Source organism: Urocitellus parryii, chromosome 11 (assembly GCF_045843805.1).
Source record: "Urocitellus parryii isolate mUroPar1 chromosome 11, mUroPar1.hap1, whole genome shotgun sequence".
In the NCBI taxonomy this organism is placed as follows: domain Eukaryota; kingdom Metazoa; phylum Chordata; class Mammalia; order Rodentia; family Sciuridae; genus Urocitellus; species Urocitellus parryii.
Genome location: NC_135541.1, coordinates 22,981,139 through 23,008,096, shown reverse-complemented (window position 1 = coordinate 23,008,096; position 26,958 = coordinate 22,981,139). Strand labels below are relative to the sequence as shown.

Below are 26,958 nucleotides of genomic sequence, written 5' to 3'. Positions count from 1 at the left end.
GTTCTGGGACTGAACTCAGGGTCTCTGTGCCATACTCCTAGAGCTACTCCCTCAGCCTAGAGTTTTAAGGAAGAAGATCAGGACAATTCTGAGTACTGATTGACATTTGGCTACTGTGTGGTCGTCCAGGTTGGAAGGGTTTGTTTAGAGGACACATTCCTAGGATAATTAAGGTTGTGTTGGCTTAAGAAGAGACTATTTGGGGGGGGGGGGCGGGGAGGATAGTGGGGATTGAACCGGGGGATACTCTAGCACTGAACTACATCCCCAGCCCTTTATTATTTTGAGACAGTCTTGCTAAGATGCTCAGGCTGGCCTTGAACTTGCAATCCTCCTGCCTCAGCTTCCCAAGTCGTTGTGGATTACAGGCGTAAGCCACCCCGCTGGATGAGAAAAGCCTTCTTTATTTGGGGGTGGAGCCAACTAGGAGCTCTGTGCCCTACTCCTAGGGTAACTAGAGGTTGCTATGGCGGGGCAGCTTGGCGGTTGCTAGGGCAGGAGTGGTCCTGCGGTCCACGCAGCGTGAAGCCTAAGACTGGAGCGGGGGCGGGGCCAGAGCCCGGGCCGGGGCGGGGAGTGAGAAGGCGCGCGCCGCGCGTTCGCAGGAAGTCGCGCCGGGGGAGAGAGAGAGAGAGTGGCGCGAGCGGAAGTGACGTATCCTCGCGCTCGTGGTCCTGCGTGGTTCACGCGCGTTCCCTCGGCTGGCCTGGGGAGTTCCGCGCTCGTTTACCCATCGATAGCCAGAACCGTCCCGGTCCCGTCGGCAAGATGGTGAAACCCAAGTTCAAAGGAAGGAGCACCATCAACCCCTCCAAGGCCAGCACAAACCCGGGTACGGGCTGCGGGGCTCGCGGAGGGGGAGCTTGGAGGAGACGTGGGGGAGGTCGGAGGGGGAAGAGGGCACCTGAGTGGCGTCGCTTGGGGTGACCTCGAGCCCAGTGGCTTTGGGGGATGAGAAGGGAGAAGGCAACCAGCGTTTGAGGTGGTTTCTCAGTTGGGGACACCGGGAGGTTTGACAGCTCGCTAGCCCGGCAGGCCAAACGGCAGTCACCTGGTTGAAAGGCGGTGGGGGTTGGGGACAGCGAAGCCCGGGCCTCTGGCAGCCTTGGGGCCTCGCCAGCTGTGAGATGCAGAGAAAGATAGTTTGAGGGTGGCCTAGGCCGACTCGGTGGGCTTTTCACACATGACCACACTCTCCTGCCACCTTAGCTTTGATCATTTAAAAGAGAAAGGGCCCGTGCATTCTTCCTCGCCGGTAAAAATGACTAGGAAATCCTAGAGAGATAAGTATGGTCATTTCAGTCCAGGTGTTTTTTGGATATGAGTCTAAATTTTGGCAAGGTTTCACCTACAAGGTGAACAAGATAAGCTTGGTGGGGGTGCGGGTGTCCCTTTCATTCCGATTTAGTTAATCAAACTTTGTTTTTAAATATGGTTAAGAATTTTTGTCCACCCAGCATGTGTTGAATGTTTTCCCGGATGGATGATAAATTAATCCAGTTTTTGTAGACTGGAATCTGAGAATATTAGCCCCCAAAAGGCTGTCAGAGGTCATGATTTTTTTTGGTGAAGAGACTGAACCAAAATAGAGGATGTGGCTTGTCATGGTGGCCACACTTCTTAGTAGAGTCCCCAGTCCTATGATGCCAGGCAGTTTTTTACTGCATTTTTACTTCAAGAGCAGGTGACTTGAAGGGCTTCTTAGGTGAGAAGCTAGGCTAGTATTACCTTGCTTATTTGACATTCTTTTTCTCTCTGGGGTAGAAGGAAGGATTCCTACTTATTTTAATTAGACTAAAATTGACAAGTTTTTAATTAGGAAGTTAAGAAACTGGAGCATTAAGAACAATTCCATTTTAAAACTGTAGTGTCCATGGTGCCTTGCATGTGTCAGGCACCAGTATTGGTTAAACTGAGATGTAGATAGGTGTCTGGAGCGTAAGAGCACAGATTTTGATTTGGTTCTGGCTCTGCTGCTTCATAGCTTTGTGACTTTGGGCAAAGTGTCTGTGCCTTCATTTCTTAGCTAGCAGCATGGACATAATGTATCTCTATATGAATATTATTTAGATTAAGTGAGATAATGACTGTAATATGGATAGTTCATTGTCATAATTAAGCTAAAATATTAGCTATTATCATATATAATCATATTGAAGATTAAAGATTGGATACATTTTTCATACCATGTAGCTTTAAGTAATAGCTTATTGGAGCAACATATGGAAAAAAATAGAGATTTTTGTGGTGTAGTTTGTACAGTGTGGGTGAGCTACATGGTTCAATTTGAGCAGTGACCATCCTTATTGGTTATCAAATAGTGTACTGTTTACTTCTGCCCTTCCTAGATCGAGTACAGGGAGCAGGAGGCCAAAACATGAGGGACCGTGCCACCATCCGCCGCCTGAATATGTATAGACAAAAGGAGCGCAGGTGAGGACTGGGTATTGCCATCCTTTCCCCTTTCCTTTGTACCCTTGACTTGTAGCTGAGACCTGTTAAGCCTTTGGTGTTCCCACCCTCACTTTCCCCAAACAGGAGTAATATGTTGTCAAATACCACTTCTATATGAGTGTCATCAACATAAGTCATTCATTTTTGGCTAAATGCATGGGTAGTGGATGGTGAAATAGTGATTGTTTCATAGTACTTTCAACAGGTGACAAGTGTCTTGCTCCTCACAGCCCAGGTCTCCACCAAGGGCATGTTAAATCTCAGAATTAAATATCCATCAGGTAGAAATCAAAGTATATAGTTATGAAAACTGCTAGAAAAACTGTTTTTCAGTGCCAGACTTTTTAGATCACAACATTGTGGCACTTGGAAACTCATCCCAGCTCAGTTCTGCTGAGGCAGCCTCCACCCTAGGGACTTGCTGAGTGTGGCATTTTGCTAGCTGGTCTTAATTTGTTTGGTAATTAGATTCTTCGTCTGTTCTAAAAGATGTGTCTAAAACACAAACGTCAGTGAACTTAATCTGCCTTAGTCACCTCTTTGCAGTTTGTTTTAGAATTTTGAGTTCCAGAATAAATCATCCTCTACTTAAAATTCATTTAAACCAGGCTTCAAATAATTACCAAAAAACTCAAATATGTGATTTTTTTTTAAAAAAGCAAACAAACAGTGAGCAGATTTTTAAACATAGCATTGTTACTCATCTAGCAGAAATCATTACGTGCTCTGTTGCAAGAGGTTAAATGACTTTTGGGCAATCTGTTTCAAATATAGAAGTACTTTTTGTTTACTGAAATCTGTACTGCATGATCATTTAAAAGCAAAAAAAAGTCCTTTTGATGGAAAGGGTATTCTGTAAACCAAACTTTTGTGTTGCCTTTCTTCTGTCGTCAAACCAGAATCTGTTATTTCCTCAATTTAGGAACAGTCGTGGTAAAGTGATTAAGCCTCTGCAGTATCAGTCAACAGTAGCTTCTGGCACAGTGGCACGAGTAGAGCCAAATATTAAATGGTTTGGTGAGTACTGTCCCTTGTTATTTTGTGCAACAGAACGAACGTTGTATGGGAAAGACTAGAATGTTTAAACATCTAAAAGGCATTTTAAGTGTCTAAAAGGAGCTTTTGGTGAGTGAAACTCAAAAGTTATAGGAGGAAGGGATAAAAAGTACCCGTAATAGAAGAAGTACTGGGGAAAGTGGTGGATTTCTTAAGTCTCTTTTTGAATAGAGCTTATCATTCTTAATTGTAAGTGAACCATCTTAAGCAGATAAAAACAATCCTTAATGACTAGCATTTGCAGACCTTGGAACTCTTACCCTTTAATTTCTGGTTGCCTAGAGAGATTACTGTTTGAAAGGTGGCCTTGCAGATGTGTTTGTGCCATTAACTCCCAGAGTGGATCTCACTGTTGGTGCTTCCAGGAGTGAATAGACTATCTCCTATTGAGGCTTCTTCCTTTTGACTTTTGAGCTTTTCCCATGGCCATTGGTAAGATATGTGATGGTCATCATTTACCTGGTGTTTGAACTCCTTGCTTGGGGGCAGATGGCAATGTCTTTTGAGTATCTTTTACACTTTTTGTTGGGATACCCCTTTAGAAGTGCAAAACAAAAAAGTGTCAAAAAGGGGATGAGGGTTGTAGCCCAGTGCTAGAGTGTTTGCCTAGCATGTGCAAGGCCTAGGGTTCAATCCCAGTACTGAAAAAAAGAAAGAAAGAAAAAAAAAAAAAAAAAAGACATGTCAAAGAAGACTGTAGAGGAGCATTTAGCATGGGTATTGGGACTGTAGATCCAGAGTGCCTGAGTTTGGAATCAACTTCTGCCATTTGTGTGAGTTTGGGTAAAATTGTTAAGTCTATTTAATTTCTTATGTAAAATGAGAATAAACCTGTAATCTCAGGAACTCAGGAGGCTGAGGTAAGAGGATCACAAATTTGAGGCCAGCCTAGGCAACTTAGTGAGATCCTGTCTCAAAACTAAGAATAAAAGGGACTAGAGATACATCAGTGGTAAAGTGCTTCTGGGTTCAATCCCCAGTACTGCAAAACAAAAACAAAAAGAATAAAAATAGTACCAACTCACAAAACTGTTATGGCAATTAAATTAATAAATACATGTAAAGTGCTTGGAATAGTGCCTAACATACAGGGAGTGTCTTTTATGCATTTCTATCAACAGTGCCTTGATATTTTGAATTTTGTTATGCTGCTGCTATTTAATTGAGTACTTTCTTCAGGATCTGTCACTTAAGATGTTCTCCAGGGTGTGTTTTAGGGCTTCATTTTATTCTCTTTGGTGAATTTAATGATTAATATTCGTAACCCTAAAAATTGTAACTACGACTATTACGTTTCTGAGCTTCAAGATTCCTGGTCTACATCAATTGACGAGCTGTGATTGGCTCCAGATTTCTTTGCCAGTATGAGAAGGAAGTAGGACATTTTTCAAATCTTAGTCCCATAGGGTGATGTTTATTTTTCAGTTTCATTCAGCCAGGAAATTAGGCTTGGAAAACTGTTAAATTCCCTTATATGTCTGGGTAGTAGATTAATTCATGGTATATGAATGCAGAAAAGGCAGTTTCTTGGTTGTTTCCTTTCCTCTCTCAAGTTTGAAAATGTGACTGGGGATTGGATGTCTAGGTGCTTGGAGAGTAACTTAGCATCATGCCTTTCATTGTATTGGTGGGAAGGTGGGTATAGAAGTAAAACTAAGTTATTTATTAAATGGCAACATTCTTTATTTGTAAAACAGGAAACACACGTGTGATTAAGCAAGCATCATTACAAAAATTTCAAGAGGAAATGGATACAGTTATGAAGGATCCATACAAAGTTGTCATGAAGCAAAGCAAGTTACCAATGTCTCTTCTCCATGACCGAATCCAGCCTCATGTAAGATGTAGGGTATCTTTGGTGATAGAATTTCTCAGGTAGACTGCATGCAGGCAACCTGTCTAACCTGTTTGTCTTTGGCTTTAATAAACTTTGAACTTTCTGAGACTTCTCTGTTTATCTTCGTTAGGGTCCTCACTTTTAGTATGAATCAAGTTTTGTGAGGAACATGCTGTAGTGTAGTGAATCAAAACAGGTCTTCAAGCAAGACCTGAATTCTAGTCCTTCCTCTGTCCCTTCATGTACCCTTTGTTAGGTTTCTCTGTGAGCCTTAACATTTTCTTCGGTATGCAAACTTGTCTTAGTGGTAATTCCATCAGTCTGGGGGGAAATGTAGGATTAGGACCGGACCGAGTTGGAAGGAGGCCTTTGGTGTTGCTTGCTTCTCCGATTTTGTGAGGCCCCTGGAAATGCTTTTCAGCCTAGGGAAAAGGTGCCATTCACATTGGCTGTTGATTGCTGGAGTTGGAAGGACAATCTGGCAAGAGTGGGATGAGTGTCACATGGAACACAGACATCGCCTAATGTTGGCTTGCATGTTTTTGCTTGCATTGAATAATAATTCCCAGAAACATAGCCAGTACATACACTTCAGTTCCAGTATAAGGAGGGGAGGAAACATTGACATGCATACATGGATTAAGCAGTTCAAAGAAAAGTGTTTACTTGCAGAACAAAATAAAAACCAAGGCCTGGTTATTGCCTCAGGTTTTGTCAATTAGGTTTTGTTTTATGATGGACTAAAAGAATGGCACCTATTAGTGGAATGGCTGTTTTCTTTCAGGGAAACACATGAGTACAATTCATGAACCACAGGCAAGTTGCTCATTTCCCTTGTTCTCTTTGTCTGTTCTCCCTAAAGCCATCTTCTAACCAGCTATTGAATCCTGTTTATGGGAAAAAACAGAGAGGTTCTATTACAGATTTTTTGCTTTGTTGCTTGTTCTAGTTGCTCAGTGCTCCTAAAATCCAGTACTTAAATATCTGATATGTAGGATGAAGGGTCTGCAGTTGGACTACTCAGCTTGGATTATGGTGCAGGAAAATTCTTAAATCAGTAGGTTTTCTGCTTTTGCCTTGAAAGCCCTTACCTATTTTATTTTAGTGTGATATCTGTTTGCTTTGAAATCTCATTCTGTACATTTTAGTCAAATCGGATATACTTTGACTTTTGCACATTCAGCTTTTATGTATTAGAATTACTGTATTTCTGTCTGGGTGAGGTGGTACTCGCTAATAATCTCAGCTAATGTGGAGGCTGAGGCAGGAGGATCACAGGTTCCAGTCAGCCTTAGCAGTGTAGCAAGACACAGTCTCAAAATAGAAAATTAAGAATAAAATAGGGCTGGGATGTAGCTAGTAATAAAGTGCCCTGTGTTCATTTACCTATACCCAAAAGAATTAACTGTATTTCTGTAGCAATACAATAAAAATGATGCAACTTACTTTACATGTGTATTTTAATAAGTACAATGTAGTAGGTTTATGGACACTGTATTTTCTAAGCTAAGATATATTCAGGAATAGTTTTGGTCATACTTGATTTTAGAACCTAATTCCTGTGCAAAATGTGATTCTTCTGTTTTGGGGATGTTCCCTGAGGATACCAAATAAACTAAGAGGTGGATTAGAGAATCCAAGCAAGTGATAGTAGTTTAAAGATCTTTAAAGGTTGGAAGGGGAGATCAATTAAAGTTGTTCTGTCATCCTGAGGTTTGGAGTTTGTATCAAGGGGAAGGGGGTGATTTTACTTTATTTTTTAAAGGTGGTTCTCTGTTGGCTCTCAACATTCTGTTACGTGATAGATCCTAACTCAATCTTTGACTTTTATCCTGCTTCAAGAATTCCTATGCCTGTAACTCCTTTACCGCACATCAAGTTCTAGTTAGTATCAAGTTCCTTTTATCACATCTAAAGTATTATTTTGGACTTTTGCTAGATGTTTTTCATCAAAAGACTTTCCATGTGCGTTTAATAAAAATGTTACCTAAATTAGGGAAAATGTTATCTGAAACTAAAATGCATCTTACAAAACAAGCGATTCCTTTTCGACATGAAAGAAATTAACTTCCAAGAAAAGGTTGGCATTTACAGTTGGTTTAAAAAAAAACACAAATTTGAGTATGATTGTCCTTGACAAAATCTGTGAATTTGGCAAACTTTATGCACTCATTTGAAAACTCAAAAAAAAAAAAAAAAGAAAAGATAAGTTACTTTTCATTATTGTAGCCTTAATTACATTTGACTAAACTTTATGATAAATGAAATAAAGCAGAGTTTTGGCAAATCTTAAACACAACTATCCATATTTGCTTTAATTTATTACTTTTGTGTTTCTCCAAAGAAGCTCACAGAACTTCAGAATAGAACAAGTGTTTGTGCTATTTAAATAAGCATTTCTGATTTGAAACTAGACCAAATTCATGTTCACTTAGATTTCAAATGTGTGTTGAGCTCTGGAAAAATAAAGGCAGAAAACCTTTACCGGGTTGGTTTTTAAATTTTTGCTTTTCCTCAGTGCTTTCCTTAGTTTTACCTTTAATTCTCCTTTCCCTTTAGAACTCAAAGGTGCACATTCTTGATACTGAAAGTTTTGAAACTACATTTGGCCCTAAGTCTCAGAGGAAGCGGCCAAACCTATTTGCAAGCGATATGCAGTCTCTCGTAGAAAATGCTGAAATGTCCACTGACAGCTATGACAAGGGCAAGGATCGTGATTTGGTAACTGAGGATACTGGTGTGAGGTACGCTGTCAAAGTTTGCATGAGTCTCATCATTTGCTCCTCTGCAACAAAATGTTTTACCTATTTTGCCTGTATGAAGGGTTGATATAGAGAGTTCTCCTGTTCCCTTAGACCAGAAATATTGGTGGAATTCAGTCCAGTAGGAAAACTATTTAGGATGGCTTGATTGTCACAGATCTCTTCATTCCCCCAAATAAAAATAAATGATATTTTCTTCATCATTATAATAGTAGTATATCCCATCACAGACAAATTAGAAAATTCAGTTAAGTTGAAAAATGAAGCAAAAAGAAAATAATTCATAATTCCATTACTTCATTAAAAGAATTTTTAATACTTTGTTAACAATTAACCACTGAGTATTTATGGTGGCCTGTGATCCTCTGAAGTAGTGGAATTTTTTTTAAGTTGACGGATCTTTATTTTATTCATTTATTTATTTATATGTCGTCCTGAGAATGGAACCCAGTGCCTCACACATGCTAGGCAAGTGCTCTACCACTGAGCCATGACCCCAGCTCCAAGTAGTGGAACTTTATTGTTTTGTTTTCATTTAGTTTTGTTTTGGAGCTGAAGAGAGGAATAGTCCATAACTCTCATCAAATTCATGTAGGGGATCCACAACCCAAAGAAGGTTCAGAATCAGTCACTGATACATATCCTTTTAGGTCTTTCTTATGCTCATTTTTTATTTACAAATATAATATGTTACATCTATTTTAACTTGTCTTTTATTTGTGTTTTCCTGTGTTACTGAGAATATATTTGCTGAGTGTGGTGGTGCATGCCTGTAATCCTAGCAGCTCTGAAGGCTGGGGCAGGAGGATTACACCCAGCCTCGGCAACTTAGCAAGGCTGTAAGCAACCCAGTGAGACCTGTCTCAAAATAAAAAGTGCTGGGATGTGGCTCAGAGGCTAAGCACCTTGGGTTCAATCCCTGGTAAAAAAATATAAGAACAAAACCAAGCCAGCCTCAGCAAGTTAGCGATAGATATCCTGTCTCAATACTAAAAAATAAAATTGGTGGCTGGGTGCAGTGGCACATATCTGTTTTTGCTTGGCCTCAAAAGGCCAGACATTATCCCTAGTGGGTCCAAAGCTTGTGGCTGACAGCAATGAGGTCACCTCGCTGCTGTCACTGGACAATGCCCCTTCACATTAATAGGGCAAAACCTCCCTCTAGTTAGAGAAACTTGTTCGGGGAAATGGAGCCCTGTAGTGCTAATACCAGTGGCTCCAAAAGCTGAGGCAGGAGGATCGTGAGTTCAAAGCCAGCCTTAGCAACTTAGTGAAGCCCTGAGCAACTCAGTGAGACCTTATCTCTAGAATACAAAAAAGGACTGGAGATGTGGCTCCGTGGTTAAGTGTTCCTGGGTTCAATTCCCAGTACAAAAAAAAAAATTTTTTTTAAAGTGTTGGGGATGTAGCTCAGTTGTAAAGCTCTCCTAGGTTTAATCCCCAGTAATAATCCCCTCCCCCGCAAAAAATAATATATATCCATGTCAATCACCTACACGTAATGTTTATTATCAGCGGTATTTTGTTGTGGCCAGTCCAACTTAGACATTTGTGCTGGTTTATGGTTCTACCATATGGTAAATAACTTGAGGGAGAATAATCAATGTGGCTAAATCGTTTTCATCCTTAATTATTCCCCCAAAGATAAATCCTACAGGGCACATTATAGTGTTAAATGTGTGTATGTTTTTCGATGGACTGCTGCCACATTTTCTAGTTTAGCTTCTCTTGAGAGGTTTACACTGCAGGGCTCCATTTTCCCCCATAAGTCTCTCTAACAAGAGGGAGGTTTTGCCCTATTAATGTGAAGGGGCATTGTCCAATGATAGCAGCAATGTGACCTCATTGCTGTCAGCCCACCAGCTTTGGACCTCCTAGAGATAATGTTAGGCCTTTTGAGGCCAAGCAAAAACAGGCAGCAAGTCCGTTTACAAGAATTATTTGAACTTTCTAGTTGGGTTCATGTCTTCTTCTGATTAGAATTTTTTTCCTCCTCCAAAATGTACAGTAGGTAATGGAGAAAGGCAAAGCTATTTTTGTTTTGTTTCCTTGGGTAAATGTTTTTGAAACTAGTAAATAAACAGATTCTTAAAAATGTCATTTATCGAAAAAATGTCCTTACTTTACATAGTATCTATGGAGTATAGATGTGATTCAGATCCTGCCAAGGATATTTCATGATTCTTTGACATTGAGCCTCATTACAGCTGGTTAGTTTTTTACTGTAGTGAAATATACCTAAAATTTACCATTTTAAGCTAGGAGTGGTGTCACCTGCTTTTAATCCCACTCACCTTGGGGGGCTAAGGCAAAAGGATCACAAGTTTGAGGCCAGCTTCAGCAACTTAGCAAGGCTCTGAGACCCTGTCTCAAGATATAAAAGGTCTGGGGATGTGGCTCAGTGGTAAAGTGCCCCTGGGCTCAATCCTTGGTATTTAAAAAAAAAAAAAAAATTACCATTCCTAAGTACGCAGTTCAACAGCATTAAGTACATTTACATTATACAATCATCACCATTGCCCACCTCCCAAACTTCATCCCACTGAAACCATGTGTCCTTTTAGTGCTAATTCCTGCTCCCTTCTGCCCAAGCCCCTGTTAACTACCATTTAAGTGTTTGACTCACCTACGTACCTGCCTCTTGTTAAATGGAATCATGCAGTATTTGTCCTTTTGTTCCTGCCTTATTTCACTTAATGTCTTTAAGGTTTATCCATGTTGTATCATGTGCCAGAATGTCTTTCCCTTTAAAGCTAGATAATATTCTATTCATGTGTTTATCATATTTTTGTTTATCCACTCATCTATTGATGGACACTTGGGTATGGTTAGTTTTAAAATTCAACCTGGGAGTCAGCCATGGTGGCACATGCCTGTAATCTCAGCCGCTTCAGAGGCTGAGTTCAAAGCCAGCCTTAGCAACTTAGCAAGACCCTGTCTCTAAATAAAATATAAAAAGGGCTGGAGATGTGGCTTACTGGTTAAGTGTACCTGGGTTCAATCCCCAGTACAAACAGACAAACAGAAAACTTTAAAATTTAGTTTGCAGACTAGGGATGTGGCTCAGTGGTAGAGTGCTTGCTTGGCATGTATAAGGCCTTCAGTTCAATCCCCAGTACTGCAAAAAAGAAAACAAAAACATTTCTCTGTAAAATTGTTTTCAGTCCATCTCTACTGGTTTTGATACCATTTTCTCTGTTATGTTGACTTTTCCCTAAAACATCCTTTTAGTCTTGATAGTGCTTCTTTTGCTCATTTGGAGTGCTTTCTTATTTAGAAATGAAGCCCAAGAAGAGATCTACAAAAAGGGACAGTCCAAAAGAATATGGGGTGAGCTCTACAAGGTAAGACTCTAATATTCTCACAAATGAGTGAGTGATTTGTACCCTCATGAGCACAGATTTTGATATAGGGATGCTGTGTCACAGTACAGACTCTGTGACCCATTCTGTCCTCTATCCCTCCCAAAGAAACCAGGATGTTGCAGCCAGGCACATACTGCCTTTGTTGTAAGTGATCACATTTTTTTTAAATAATGTTTTTTTAGTTATCAATGGACCTTTTATTTAATTTATTAATTTGTCTATATGTGGTGCTGGGAATTGAACCCAGTGCCTCACACATGCCAGGCAAGTACTCTTCTGTGGAGCCGTAACCCCAACCTGTAAGTGATTGCATTTTAAAAATTTCTTTTATAAGAGTAAAAGCTACCTTATGCATTCATATATTTCCTGTTGATATTTAGATTTACTATCAAAATGGTGTTCTTATTTAGATTCATCTTACATGGTTAGAGCCACATGAGAAGTTTTAAATTAGTCCAGCTGTTTTGTTTTATAGCTGAGAACTCTTATCTGGAAAGGGTTAATACCCTACGAGCTTGTTGGTGGAAAAAGCCTGATCCAAACAATGATTTTTATTTATTTATTTTATTTTATTTTTAAAGAGAGAGTGAGAGAGGAGAGAGAGAGAGAGAGAGAGAGAATTTTTAATATTTATTTTTTAGTTCTCGGCGGACACAACATCTTTGTTGGTATGTGGTGCTGAGGATCGAACCCGGGCCGCACGTATGTCAGGCGAGCGCGCTACCGCTTGAGCCACATCCCCAGCCCCAAACAATGATTTTTAACTGGTTGAGTTATTGGTTTTATTTTGTTTTAGTTGTATATAAACACAATACCTTTTATTTATTTTTATGTGGTGCTAAGGATTGAACCCAGTGCCTCACATGTGCTAGACAAGCGCTCTACCACTGAGCCACAACCACAGCCCCTAACTCGTTTGTTTTGAGTCTGTGTAATAATATTCTAGGAAGAAAGACCTTTAAGCATAGTCTCATAATTAAACAGCATCATAATAGGAAACTAAGACTATAAAGGTAAATTAAATAATTTCGTTTTCTAGAAAAACACACGAGACTTATAATACTAGAAACTTATGGAAGTGATAGATTAAGTTTAATAATCTCTAGTAGTTATGTGATGAAATAGGTCTTATCCAAGTTGGCTTTCCTATTTGAAATTTGTTAAGTTTCAAATAGTTACAGGTTGAAAAATCTTGAATTTTTTCATCACTTGCCCACATTCAAGTGTCAGATTGAGGTTGGCTAGCATCTGTTCTCACCAGACTTGAGTTGTGGTTGTCTCTAAATATTATTTCCTTAGTTTTTTTAAATGTCATCTCTCTTTAATTTTCTCTGTACTGTAGCAAATCATTTCTGTCTCTTGAATTCACAGGTGATAGATTCATCAGATGTTGTTGTTCAAGTTCTTGATGCTAGAGATCCAATGGGTACCCGTTCCCCTCACATTGAGGCTTACTTAAAAAAGGAAAAACCCTGGAAACATCTCATTTTTGTGCTTAACAAATGTGACCTTGTTCCAACCTGGGCCACAGTAAGTACAGCTACTGATAAAACACAAGACTCTCAAGGCCACTCAGCTCTTGTACACTCTGAGTAATCTGTTAACACATCAGTTTCATGGCCTCTAGGCATTAATACATTAAGGTATTGCACTCTTGAGCACCTTAGTAGTTTTTGGAGTGTTCTACTGAAACAACCAAAGTGAGCTTCACCAATGGTGGGTAGCAGCAACTCCTTTTGTTCTCTGTCGTCTGTAATGAGACAGCTGCAGGGCCCCCAAGGACAGGCGAGTGTGTGCCCTGTCAGAAGGCAGCAGCTGCCATAGCTACTAGCCTGCTCCACATTGCGTTCCATTAATTGCATTTAGTAGCAATGAAGGCATTTTTGGAATATTGTTTTTGTGGTTATGAGACAAAAGACAAAGCATTAAAACAATTAGACTTGAAAGAACATTTCAAAGAATTATAACTAGCATTTTCCCTTAGGCAACAGTGCATTTGAAACACAATTCAAACTGTAATTCAAGCTTCGATTCTTCCACATGTTATAAATAAACAAGCTCCAATTTACCAGTGTATTTTCTTCTTTCCTTTTAGAAAAGATGGGTTGCTGTCCTCTCTCAGGACTATCCTACCCTTGCCTTCCATGCAAGTCTCACCAACCCCTTTGGCAAAGGAGCTTTCATTCAGCTTCTTCGGCAGTTTGGAAAGGTATGAAGACCTGCTCTGTTGTTCTAGGAGTTTGATAGCTGGGAGTTTGTGTGCAGATCACTTGCCGCTGTGCATCAAAAGTTGCCAGCCTCACTTCCCTCCATGTATTCTAGAGATGTAAAAATGCATACAGCCTGTGAAGTATGAGGAATCCCGAGGTGTTTTCTCACTCCACATTTGCCCCACTCCTAGATTCCCTTTCTGCCACATTCTGGTCCGGTGGATGTCTTCCCTGCATTCTGTGTGTCCACATTATAAATAAACAAGCTCCAATTTACCAATGTATTTTCTTCTTTCCCTTTAGAAACGATGGGTTGCTGTCCTCTCTTTCTTTGGTTTGCAAGGCCTACCTTGCTTCTTCCTCCCTCGGGGCCTATGTATCATCTTTTGGCCTGGAGAGGGCGCTGCCCACATTCAAGCCTCAGATGCCAGTTGTCATGGATGCCCTGGGACCAAATCACTCTCTCAGATGTCTTAAAACTTATCTTCATGCTCTTATCTGTAATTGTGTGTGTGTGTGTGTTTTTGATTAATTCTACCTGTCTTCTAATGAAAAACACATGTCACCTGTGCCCCCCTTTCCCTCTTCCCAGAAGGAAACACTTCCAAGTACTCTTGGCCATCATTTCTGGTATTTTTCTTCATGTTGTTAACACATGCCTATCATTTGATCTTTTAAACTTCCCTAATTCTCTTCCTTGTTTAAGATACAAATTTTAATTTCCTATTCTGGAAAGTGAGGATTAGATGTGTGTGCGCGCGCATACGCATGTACATTCTGAGGGTTGAACCCAGTGCCTATGCATGCTAAGCATATGACTATAACACCGAGCCATACTTCCAGTAGTAATTAGATTTCTTACAGTCACTTTCCCTCCACACGTACTTTCCTCCTCCTGCTTTCCCTGTAGAATTGGACAGTGTTGGACCACATCATTATTCAATCAGTGTTTATATTGTTATGTTTGTGTGAAACACTAGTATAGCTGAGTCACTCTGTGATATGATTAGAATTCCTTTCTGATGAAAACCTTTGTTTTTCTCTGGTGTTAATTTGTTCTTTTTATGTTTGTGTCTATTACTAATAGTCCAGAGATGCTCTGGTAGAGTGGGAATGTGTCCACGTGTAACAGGATCTGCCTTGGTGGCCAGCCCTTGGTCCTCTCTCCAGTTGACGGGAACTGACTATTCCTAGGCCTGCTGTGGTCTTCCTGGGATTTCCTTTCACTATCTTCATTCCCAGGGCTCTTTCCTATGTTGGATCACTTTTATTCTTGTCCAATTTACTCCTTCTGTTTTTGTTTTATGGTGGTTTTTTTTTTTTTTTTTTGGATGTGGGTAGGGGGGATACTGGAGATTGAAGCTAGGAGGTGCTGAGCCACATCCCCAGCCTGATTTTTTTATGTTTTATTTGGAGACAGGGTCTTGCTGATTTGCTAAGGCTGGCCTTGAACTTGTGATCCTTCTGCCTCTGCCTCCTGAGTCACTAGAATTGTAGGCATATGCATCTGTACCCTCCTGAAGGAATTTATTACTTATGGTTATGAGACAAAAGACAAAGCATTAAAACAATTAGACTTGAAAGAACATTTCAAAGAATTATAACTAATTCTTTGAATTAGTTATAATTTTATTTTCTAAAAGTTTCCTGAGAATTTATTTTCTAAAAGTTACCTGAGAAGGGGTGCTTCACAAGAACTGTTTTGTTTTGTTTTTTTTACTTTAAGACAGTGTCTTGCTAAGTTGCTCAGGGTGCCCTTGAACTTGTGATCCTCTCGCTTCCACCTCCTGAATGGTTGTGATTATAGGAGTGGGCCATTGTGCCTGTCTTTAGAGGGAAACTTTGAGAGACCTGTCATTCTGTCCCTGTTCTCCTGTCACACTGTTGCGGCATCACTGCATTGCCTTCTGGCTTCCCGTGTTGACATTGAGAAGTCAGAGGCCATTCTGTCTCCTAATCCTTTGTGGCTGTGATCTTTTTAGAAAATTTCTCTTTTGGAATTTCACAGTATTGTGTCTGAAGCTGGGTCTTTTATTGTGGAGTGAGCTAGGCATTCCATGGGACATTCAGCCTGGTATTGTCTGTTTTTTTGAAATTTCCTTTTCACTATCCATCATCTTTTTCTCATTCGGGAATTTGATTTTTGCCTCTTGGCTTAATTCTTGAATTTTCATATCTTTTCTTGATTTTAGTACTTATTTATTTTGCTCAGCTTTCTTGACTTGTTTATCAAATTGTTCTGTCACAAAATGTATTTTTTTCTGGTCACTCTTAATTTTTAATTTCTGAAAGCTCTTACTTACCTCTTTTTTCCCTACCTCTTATACATCACTTTACATCTATAATATCCTCTTTGTCTCTCTGAGAATGTTAATGATAGTGGTGTTTTCAAGTTTTCCTTATTCCCAACATTGACTTTGTTGGCTCCAAGTTTCTTTGTTTTACTGTCTTTTCTGCTAGTCGTGTTTCAAATGGTTATTCTCCATATTTCAGAATACTTTACTGGTGTGGTGGTATGAGCCTTTAATTCCAGCTGCTCAAGAGGCGAGGCAGGAGGATGGCCTAAGCCTTGGAATTCATATTGCCCTCATAAAATAGAAAGATCCCATCTGAACAAAGGAATAAGGCACCAAAAAATGATTTTTAAAAAAATTTTTGGCATAGTGGCTTATTGACTGATAGATTTCATTGTGGGGTGATTAGATAGTGACCCAGATATTTTGTTGTAAAACAGATGTCACTGTTTTTTTTTTTTTTTTTTTTCTTAATATTTTTTTTTTTTAGTTTTCGGCAGACACAACATCTTTGTTTGTATGTGGTGTTGAGGATCGAACCTGGGCCACACACACGCCAGGCGAGCGCGCTACCACTTGAGCCACATCCCCAGCCCCAGATGTCACTGTTGATAGGTCTTTTTTTCTTATGGTTGTATCTCTAAAACAGTCTTCTAATTTCTAGCCCTGGCAGGTATATAAACCTGGCTGCCAGCTAAATGTGGTGGGGAACACCTGAGATCCCAGAAACTTGGCAGGTTCAGGCAAGAAAATCACAAGTTCAAGGCCAAACTGAGCAACTTAATAAGACCCTGCCTCAAAATTTAAAAAAAAAAAAAAAAAAAAAAAAAGTTTAAAAAGGGCTGGGGATGTAACTCAGTGATAGAACACCTCTGTATCAATCCCTAGTACAGCTGCTGGGTCGTGAGCTCTCTCTGGGAATAGGAACAAGGTCTCACTGTTTGATACTTAGGCTTTGAGTGTATGACTTGGGAAACAGCCTTTTGCTGCTGGTATATTTAAAAGGATCCATTTCAGGTTAGAAAATAAAACATTTTCAGACATGCAGGGTCTCAAAAATCAAGATTTCCTGAGGACCTGGACTTCTTGGGGAATAGAGAAGCCATGTGCTTGTGCTGAGTGAGGGTGGGGAACAAGGGGTTTGGCCACTTGCCAGAGCCGGGCCTTTGGCTTTTAGTCCTCTTCTCAAAGGTACCCAACATTTAATTTCAGGACTTTTTGTTATTCCTTGAAATTATCATTCAATTTTTATGAATTTTTTCTTGCCCTACACATTGTTAACCTTAAAACATTCAAGGGTAATTTCATGTGGATACTGAGGAAATGACTTGCCTCTGATTTATTAATCAATATTTGTGTGCAGCTCACTGAGGCTGTGTAGCTGGTATGTGTCTAGGCTTCCAATCATGTACCAACAGGTTTGTGCTATACCCTTCAGCAAATTAGCAGTTTATCTTAAGGGATATTCATGACTGAACAGATGTGGTGTGTATTCCCTTTTTGCACAGTTGCACACTGATAAGAAACAGATCAGCGTGGGGTTCATCGGCTACCCAAATGTTGGCAAGAGCTCTGTGATAAACACACTGCGCTCCAAGAAAGTTTGTAACGTGGCCCCCATTGCAGGTGAAACCAAGGTACGTCTGACTTGGACTTGACTTCCGCGTATTTTATTTCTGTCATGGGTGATTGTTTCAGACATAGGGATTTCTGTCTCTCCCCCTTTCACTTTTTCTTTTCTTCTGGGGATCAAACCCAGGGCCCTGCACATGCTAGGCAAGCATGAGGCCACTGAGCCACACCACCAGCCCCATCTGCTTTGCTTGGATAAAACCACTGTTGGCAGTTTAGTTCTCCATATACTAATTTTGAATGTACCAGGGGTTTTTTTTTTGTTGTTGTTGTTGTTTGTTTTGCTTTCCATTTCAGTAAGACTTGAGCATACTTCTTATGCCACTGTGTAGCTTTGGTGTAATTTAGTTAAGGCCATTTATATTTAAGCCTATTTCAAATTGTCATACCAGCCTTTTACTTTTTTTTTGGGGGGGTGGGTACTGGGTAGTGAACTCAGATGTACCCAACCACTGAGCCACATCCCCAGCCCTATTTTTTATTTTATTTAGAAACACAGTCTTACTGAGTTTCTTAGCACCTTGCCATTACTGAGGCTGGCTTTGAATTAGTGATTTTTTCTGTCAGCCTCCCAAGCTGCTAGGGTTAAGAATTCCTGGCTGAGCATGGTTGCACATACTCATAACCATAGCAACTTGGGAGGCTGAGCCAGGAAGATCACAAATTTGAGGCCAGACTCCACAGTCTAGCAAGATAGTTGTCTCAAAAATAAAGCCAGGCATGGTGGTGCAAACCTTTAATCTTAGCGACTCTGGAGGCTGAGGCAGGATGATTGTACATTTGTGGTTAGTCTCAGCTATATAATGAGTCCCTAAGCAACTTAGGGAGACCATGTCTCAAAAATAAAAAGAACTGGGGATGTGGCTCAGTGGTTGAGAACCCCTGGGTTCAGTCCCTGATACAAACAACAACATCAACAAAATGGTGGGGTGCTTGGAATGTAGCTTGGTAGTAGAGCATCTCTGGGTTCAGTCCTCAGTAACACACACCACAAAAAAAAGAAAACTCCACCTTCTGGTAGAATCCGAGAGTTGGAGGGCCAGGGAACATGGTTCGGTTTAGAGGTAAAGAGACAAACAGTACTCTGCTTCCAGACCACTTTAAACCCAGAGAATGGTTCACTGGGTGTTTCTGTGTGATGCTAAATGAAAATCCTGTCTCTGCATAATTTTTGCACTTTTAGCTGATGAAACCTGGGTCCTTGGTGGAAGTGTTGTGGGTGTGGCACAAACAGGAGAAAAGTACTGGATTATCCTGCAGGTTGCTTTGCTTTGACTCCTCCCTTCACTCTGCGCTTCTACTGTAGCAACCGTGTGATTGTGTGAAGTGTAGCTCTGAGCATTTGACTGAGGGGTGTCTCTGCTTTCAACTGCAGGTCTGGCAGTACATCACCTTGATGCGGCGCATATTCCTGATTGACTGTCCAGGTGTGGTTTACCCCTCTGAGGACTCGGAAACAGACATTGTGCTGAAAGGAGTTGTGAGTAATTTGGTCCCAAAGCCTCTGTTGCCTTTTGGGAAGTTTCTTAAGGAACACTGGGAACCTTTGCTTTCTTCCCATTCACAAGGCAGTTTCAGGTCAGCCTGTCCAACCAAACTTCGGGCACATGATACTGCACAGGGCAGCCTCTCTCTCCACTTCAGCCTGCTTGAGGAGTTAGTGAAACCATGAGCATATCTGGTCAGTATCATCTGTAGCAGAGTTTGTAGTTTACACACAGGATCCAAAGAGAAGCAGGGCCTATTTATGTTCAGTGATAATTCATCTTAGAGGGTTTATGGGTTGAGTCATTTTGGAGCCCAGTCATTTCCTCACTTGTTTCTGAATACAATCAAAAACTCTGAAGGCTCCCCTTGACCTTAACCATGCATCCTGTGTACATTCTTCCCTTCCATTCTTAAAACAATTCCATTCTTTTCGAGTTCTGGGATTGGCAGGCTGTTAACTATTTCTGCAAATGGGTAGCAGGAAGCATTCCATGGTCAAACTGCTTGTGGAAGCCACACAGTTTGGGTGAACTGTTAGAAAAGTTGAATTCTGGGCTCCATGGCTCTGGTATTTTCAGTGGTGCTTCCTGCTGCCAGCCATATGTAGCCATCTCAGAGAGAGGCTCCTGCCAAGTCCACTGGCCCTGTGATACTGAAACCTATTTCATGTTATGAAGAACACCAGAAACTTCCCTACCTCTTTACAAGCAAGAGATTTCTATGCACATGTAGGTTCAAGTTGAAAAAATTAAGACTCCTGAAGACCACATTGGTGCTGTCCTTGAGCGGGCAAAGCCAGAATATATCAGCAAGACGTACAAGATTGATTCCTGGGAGAACGCTGAGGACTTTCTTGGGAAGCTCGCTTTTCGCACTGGGAAGTTACTAAAGGTGATCCAGAGTCTGAGAGAATTTGGGCTGCTATACACTACAAGCATGTGTGTGTTTGGTGTGGAACTATTCTGTGTGCATTGTGTGAACAGTGTAAAACTTACCAAAAAGTGATAGCTGCGACAGCTGAAGTGCCCCCAAATTGGAGGTGGCGTTGTTCTTTGAATTTAATTGGGAATCTTTCCTAACATTTCAGGGTGGAGAGCCTGACTTGCGGACTGTGGGTAAGATGGTTCTCAATGACTGGCAGAGGGGCCGGATTCCTTTCTTCGTCAAGCCACCCAATGCAGAGCCACCAGCTGATCCCCAGGTAAGAATATGGTGGACCCAACTCTTGGAAAGCGTGATTGTCTACTCCGATGTGGTGTAACTTCTGGTTGCCTCCCTCAGTAGAGCATCTTTCTTTGTGGTAGCTATCTCAGCTGCAGTGACTCATTCCAGAGTGCCACTACAGTAACATTTATTTTGTTTGTTTATTTATTTGAGACAGGGTCTGACTAAGTTGCTGAGGCTGGCCTCTAACTTGGGGTCCTCCTGCTTCAGCCTTCCCAGTTGCTGTGATTATAGGCATGCATCACTGTGCTGGGCCCATGACTATATTTATTTAAAAAAAAAAAATTTAGTTGTAGATGAACATAATACCTTTATTTTATTTAGGCATTTTTATGTGGTGCTGAGGATCAAACCCCATGCCTCATATGCTAGGCAAGTGCTCTACCATTGAGCTTCAGCCCCAGCCACCACCACCCCCGCCCTTCCCCGCCATTACTTTTTGAGAGTGGTGTCAGAGACTAATAAGCAGAAATAAAATAGGAGACCAAGCTTAAATACCAGCTTACAGGGCCTTAGGAAAGAAGGTTCATTAAATGTAAGGGATCTTCTGGTACCTCTGTCTTTTCTTCTGTATGAGGAATGGAGGCACTGCTAAGATTCATTTGTTTAACAAACATTTGTTAGAACCAACCATGTGCCAAGTGCATCATACACACCTGTAATCCTAGCAATTTGGGAGGTTTGAGGCAGAGAAATTACGAATTGGAGGCTAGCCTCAACAACTTAGTGAGGTTATATGCAATTTAGCAAGAGCCTGTCTCAAAATATAGAATGAGCCAGGTGTGATGGCCCACTCCTGCAGTCTCAGCAGCTCAGGAGGCTAAAGCAGGAGGATCACAAGTTCAAAGCCAGTCTTAGCAATTCAGCGAGACCCTGTTTCTAAATAAAAATAAAAAAAGAGCTGGGGTAGTGGTGCCCCTGAGTTCAATCCCCAGCACCTAGATAGATAGATAAATAGATAGATAGATAGATAGGTAGATCCCCAGCACCTAGATAGATAGATAGATAGATAGAAAGAAAGAAAGAACTGGGGATGTGGCTGGGTGTTATGTGCCCCTATCTCTCCTGGTCCTGCTCACAGTTCATCATGTAGAGGTGATGCTTACGGAAAGAAGTCTTAGATTTGGAGCCTCTGACCTGAGTCAGGAAACTCCCTGGTTCCCTGACTTACCTGGACAGTGAGCTGCCTCAAGGTTCAAGGCTCTTTTTAGGGCCTGTTTCAAAACTCAACCAAGTCTCTTGAAGTGGTAACTTCAAATTTTGCTTCTGTTTGGGTGCTTATAGTTCTGGTTTCCTCTTAAAGATACTATTTCCAGAGTTGTAGTTGTAGCTAGATAATACCAGTTGGAACATTCTCCCAAAATTTTTAAAACTTAAAATATCTGAAGTGATGTTGATGAATTTTCCTTCTTCTCTCCCCTACTACACACCCATCCAAATTCTGTGCAGAATAGCTCCTCTCCCTTTTTGTTGTATATTAGGTCATTCATTTGTTGAGACATTCACTCACCTCCACTCCACCAGTGGAGGATCTGCTGTGGCCCGAGCCCTCAGGGTACTGGAGATGCTGCAGTGATTAGTGGGAGGGGCCTGATATTCCTCTGTGTGCGTATGCGTGTCCCCAGATATGTATCATTTCCCCACACCAATTCTGCAGTTTTCTAACACCAGCTGTGTGTCCAGCAATTTCATAGGATTCTTATACTAACTCTTGGAATTAGTGTGGACCCCACGGGTTGAGAGCTGTGTCCCACAAGGTTGCTCTCACTTCAGCTGCCAGTGGGATTCCCAGACAACTCCCACTTAGGCCCTACTGATTGCACATTTAGGGGTTCTAAGATTTGATAATTTTCTGGAACAAAACAGTTTAGGAAGGTGCTTGCTTTATGATTACCAGTTTATTACAGATGATAGAGGTAAGTAAGGGACGGCAAAGTGAAAGAGATGCCTGGAGCATGGGTGGAAGAGCAGGGAGCTTCCGGGTGCTTTCATGGTCTACAGGCACGTCATCCTGGAAGCCCTTGAGCCCCATCAGGGAAGAATGGTTATGAGGCTTCATTACACAGACACATTGATCAAGTCAGTGGCCATTGGTGATTGGGCTCCAGCCCCGCCTCCTTCCCCAGAGGTTGGGGTGGGGCTGAAGGTCATGCCTTTGTCTTTCTGGAGACCAGCCTCCATTCTGAAGCTACCTGGGAATCCCATCATAAGTCATCATATTAACTTAAATGCAGGTGTGAGGGAAAGGGGCTTATGAATAGCAAAAGAGACCCTTGGCCCTCAGGAAATGCCAAGATTTTTAGGAGCTCTGGGGCAAAAACTAAATGTTATCTGTCTCCTTAAATACATACATTAAAAAATGTATCAAGAAGTGTCATGTGCTATGAGGAAAACTCAACCGGGGTAAGGTGTTGAGGCAGGCAGAGAAGTTCTCCTGTGAGTAGGGAGCTTGGAACGGGCTTCTGAGAAGCAGCTTTCTAGCAGTGAACTTCAGGTTTGAAGCCTTTCAGGTATCTTGGGAGGAGAACATTCCAGGCAAGGGGAGCAGCACAGCCAGAGCACCTGAGATGGGGTGTCTGTGGCCTGCGCAGAGTGCTGGAGAGAAGTGGCTGGCTGAGTTGGAGGGGCAGGAGGCTGGGTCTAAACCAGCTGGAAGTCTGTGTGCTTGTGAGCCTGTGTCCTTCTTTCCTTTCTAGTCATTAAGTTTAGGTAATGAGTTCACATAATTCTTAAGAACTATCCTGCTGGGGCTGGGGGTGTAGTTCAGTGGTAGAGTACTTGCCTAGCATGCAGAAGGTCCTGGATTCCATATCTAACCTAGCCCCCAAAACTATTACGTTCTCCTACGCTGTGATTTTTTCCTTTCTTTTTCTCTATTGGTGATGCAGAAACCTCTTGAACTTGAAAGCTAAAAATTGCCTCACTAGAAAAATGGACAATCCTCCTGGATTTTACAGATTCCTGACGAATTTAGTGCTTTGCCACTGGTTCTTTTTTTTTTTTTTTTTTTTTTTTTTTTGAGCTAGAGATTGAGTCTAGTACTTGGTGCATGCTAGGCAAACACTCCACCACCAAGCTACTTCCTCAGCCCTACTTACCTGCTCTTCTTTGGGAAATCATTTGAGTTCTGTGAAAAAAAAAAAAAAATCCAGTTATTCCAGCATTCTTGGACTTTCTTCTTTTAAGACACCTCCTCCTCACATGCCTCTCCTGGTCCTGCTCACTGTTCAGCTCTTGTTTCATCTTCATATGGTGGCATGTGCTTATCTCAGTAGCTCCATGTTCATCACAGTACTCTCCAGGAACATCTAGGGAACATTACCTGTCTGTACTAAATGATCGATTGGTTTTCCCTGGTTCAATACTGTTAAAATGGGTGCATCTTTTAGAAGTGCATATCAGTTCCTTTGATCCTTTGTTTCTGGATCTGACATATATTGGCTTAGAATAGATGAAGGATGTGACTCAAATGTAGATATTTTCCATACTTCTCTTGGTTCTAAGATGTTGGCTGCTCATTCAAGAGCAAGGTGTGAGCTCAGGCATTTGCTTCCTTTTCTGATTCTATTTCTCTCCCGGCTTCTGCTCCTTCTTGGCCTCAATAGCTTCCACCACCCTCATCTTTGGAAATTGCCACAGAAACAACCCAGAACAACCCAGAAGAGGAAACCACAGAAACTGTAGGTAAAGGGTCAGAATCCGTCATTGAGGGAAAAAAAGAAGAGGACAGTTCCTGCAATGCCAGCTCAGAGATGCAACAGATCCTCACAAGGGTTCGCCAGAACTTTGGCAAAATCAATGTAGTGCCCCAGTTTTCTGGGGATGACCTGGTTCCTGTGGAGGTGTCAGATATTGAAGAAGATCTGGAAAGCTTGTCTGCTGAGGAGGTGGAAGAAGAGGAGCAGCCAGGGGAGGAAGATGAGGCCGAGTCTTACCAGGAGTCCCTGGAAGAGCCAGGGCAAAGTGACACCAAAGCAGTCATTAAAGCCCTGGATGAGAAGATCGCAAAATACCAGAAGTTTTTAAACAAAGCCAAAGCTAAAAAGTTTTCAGCCGTCAGGTAATATTTTCACCATTAAATGAATTGCATTTGTTCTTTTCCCCAAAACTTGCCACAAGTATGGGAAAGGGTGTGTTTGTTTTTAGTGCTAGGGGTGGAACTTGGGGCCTGGAGTGCACTAGGCAAATGTTCTACCACTGAGCCTACCCACCCCTATCCTGGCAGTACATGTGTGTGGGTGGCGGTCATTGCAGATTTTAAGAAGAAATTGTGTGAATCTTGTCACATTTAGCTCCCTGAAGCATGAGAAAATTAGTTATCCAGTATCTTAGAAATGCCCAAGGAACTCCACCAACTTTTTCCCCTGGTGTTAACCATGCAAACAGGAGTGGAGTTTCTTTATTTTAGAGGTTGTTGCAGGTCTCCAAGGCACCCTGCTGCAGGTGACTGAAGAGAATATTGGGCCGCTTCATTACTTTGCTTTTCTGTTTCAGAATATCCAAGGGGTTAAGTGAAATGGTTTTCGCCAAACCTGAAGAACAGAGAAAATCATCTAAAGAAGAAAATGATATAGGTGAAGATACATTATTTAAATCATTTAAATGTGATTTGCATCTTTAGAATTTTGGGAACCTAAGTGGAACTTCCAGGTGACCTCTACTGGCATCCACACAGATACATGACCTGGTTCTCCATAGTATTAATCATAAAAATTGGGTTATCTGCTTCTCATTGTTCACTTTGTCAGGATTAACTTGGCAATTCAGGAATCATCTTTCTAAGAAGGGTACAGTGTTAGTCTAAGAATCTAAGGGTGGGTCCACAGACAAATTGGAGCAGGGACATTACATGAATTTGTTCTTGACCCCTTCTGACTGAGAGCTTCCACATCAGGAGTGTTTATGTAACACGAAAGCAAACCCTGCTATAGTCTGTGTGGTCTGACCTGACCTGGCACCCTCCCCACCCTGCCTTGTCCTGCTTTACTGTATGCTGTGCTCACCTGCCCCATCCACTGGCCACCTTCCTCCTCCTCTCCACCGTGGAAGTCAAGGGCAAACTTTGAATAGAAAATTTGAATGTGTGTTTTATGTATCATTTAGATCCAGCACCTACTAAAAAGGGAAGGAAGCGGAAGGCTCAGAGGGAAGAAGAACGTTCAAGTAAAACTCCAAGGACACTTACATCTAAGGAAGTAAGTGCTTTAGTTCCCAAGACCCAGGTGTAGAAAGTAGGGAGAAGTGCAGTTCTCAGGATGCACTTTCTGAAACAAATGTGGGTCTAGAGCTGAATCCTAGGAACCCCAGACCTCAGCTACCTGGTTGAAGTCACTTAAATAGGGTCAAGAGGTGGCCAACTGGACAGATGTCATAAGTCCATGGAATTTGTTCCTGGGTACTATCTTCCACTTTGTGACCTACCTTTTGGAAGAGTTGGTTGTTTTGTGTGGTCCCGATGACCCGAGGAGCAGAACTGGCTAGGCAGGCAGATCACTGACCTCTATGAGAACAGCTTTGTGACCGCGCGCTGTGGAGCTGGAGCAAGCCCTCCAGGGAGAACAGATTTTCAGGAATGCCACAAAGGATTCAGGCATCAGAGGTGGGGTTGGGGGCTGGACCAAATGTGAATCAGGAAGGGGTCAACAGGTCTGTGTGGGGGACCTCTCTTTAGCCCTGTTTCACTAGTTGTAAGGGAGGTGGAGTGGTAAGAGACAGGCTCCCGTTTTATGACTTTCAGCGCTTGATTGGGGTTTTTTTTTTTTTTTTTGCAGCGAAGGCGAGCAGCACGGCAGCAGCAATCCAGAAAAGTTGGTGTGCGCTACTATGAAACACACAACGTGAAAAATAGGAACAGGAACAAAAAGAAGACCAATGACTCTGAGGGACAAAAACACAGACACAAAAGATTCAGACATAAGCAGTAACATGTAAAAAATTGTTTATTAAATTATATTATACAAAAATATACAATTAGAAATTGTAGTCATTTTCTTCATGCCCACTTGGCATTTCTAAGGACGCAGTGCATGTGTTCTGAGGCTTGACAGATGCAGCCATTCACTGGTGCCGGTGAAAATAAAGCCCTCAGCCCTACTGAGTTCCATCGTCAAGTCCATTGACCTCTCCAAACACTTGAGTCAGCTCTGAGTTCCTCCAAGTGTGCCTCTGGCTGTCTGTGTGCTGAAATGGGGTCTGAGATGCGCAGAGTGCAGAATGGTAATTTCCTTTGAACTGCCAGGCAGCAGCGTGTGTGGAAGCTCATAGAGCTGTAGCGTGTTTCAAGGATGTTTGGTATACCTGGCCGTACTTTTAAGATATGAGAAAAAAGCTCTGGCAACTTTTGTCCCTCATTAAGTGGACCCATTTAGGACATGCATGCTTTGCTGTCACGAGTCATGGGACCACAGACCTCAGGGAATGGAGTTATTTTCCATGAAGATGGCAGCACAGGCAGGTCACTTGAGTGGACTTATAATTCCTCAAGACACTGGGTACGGATCAAAGCTGTGGCTTGCAACCTGAGATTAGAGTGGTGGGGTGTGCTCTAGGAACACAGCTCTTGTGGGACTAGTTTTCCCAGTGAGCCTTGAAGCCCTAATCTAGGAGGGTGTTATGTTAGAGCTCTGCCAAGGAGTC

The 26,958-nt window shown here is 41.7% G+C and overlaps 1 protein-coding gene across 1 annotated transcript; it reads left to right on the top strand.

Annotated features, from left to right (window-relative positions):
• Positions 1–655: 655 nt before the first annotated feature.
• Gnl2 (G protein nucleolar 2) lies at positions 656–26,327 on the top strand. The gene is made up of 16 exons (XM_026393386.2): positions 656–832; positions 2,349–2,433; positions 3,377–3,471; positions 5,208–5,347; positions 7,907–8,091; positions 11,387–11,453; positions 12,846–13,004; positions 13,570–13,683; positions 17,487–17,615; positions 18,986–19,090; positions 19,831–19,989; positions 20,186–20,299; positions 23,928–24,382; positions 24,817–24,896; positions 25,426–25,517; positions 26,094–26,327. Exons 1-16 carry the CDS (start codon positions 769–771, stop codon positions 26,244–26,246), a joined length of 2,196 nt encoding a protein of 731 aa, XP_026249171.1. The 5' UTR covers positions 656–768; the 3' UTR covers positions 26,247–26,327.
• The last annotated feature ends 631 nt before the right edge of the window (positions 26,328–26,958 follow it).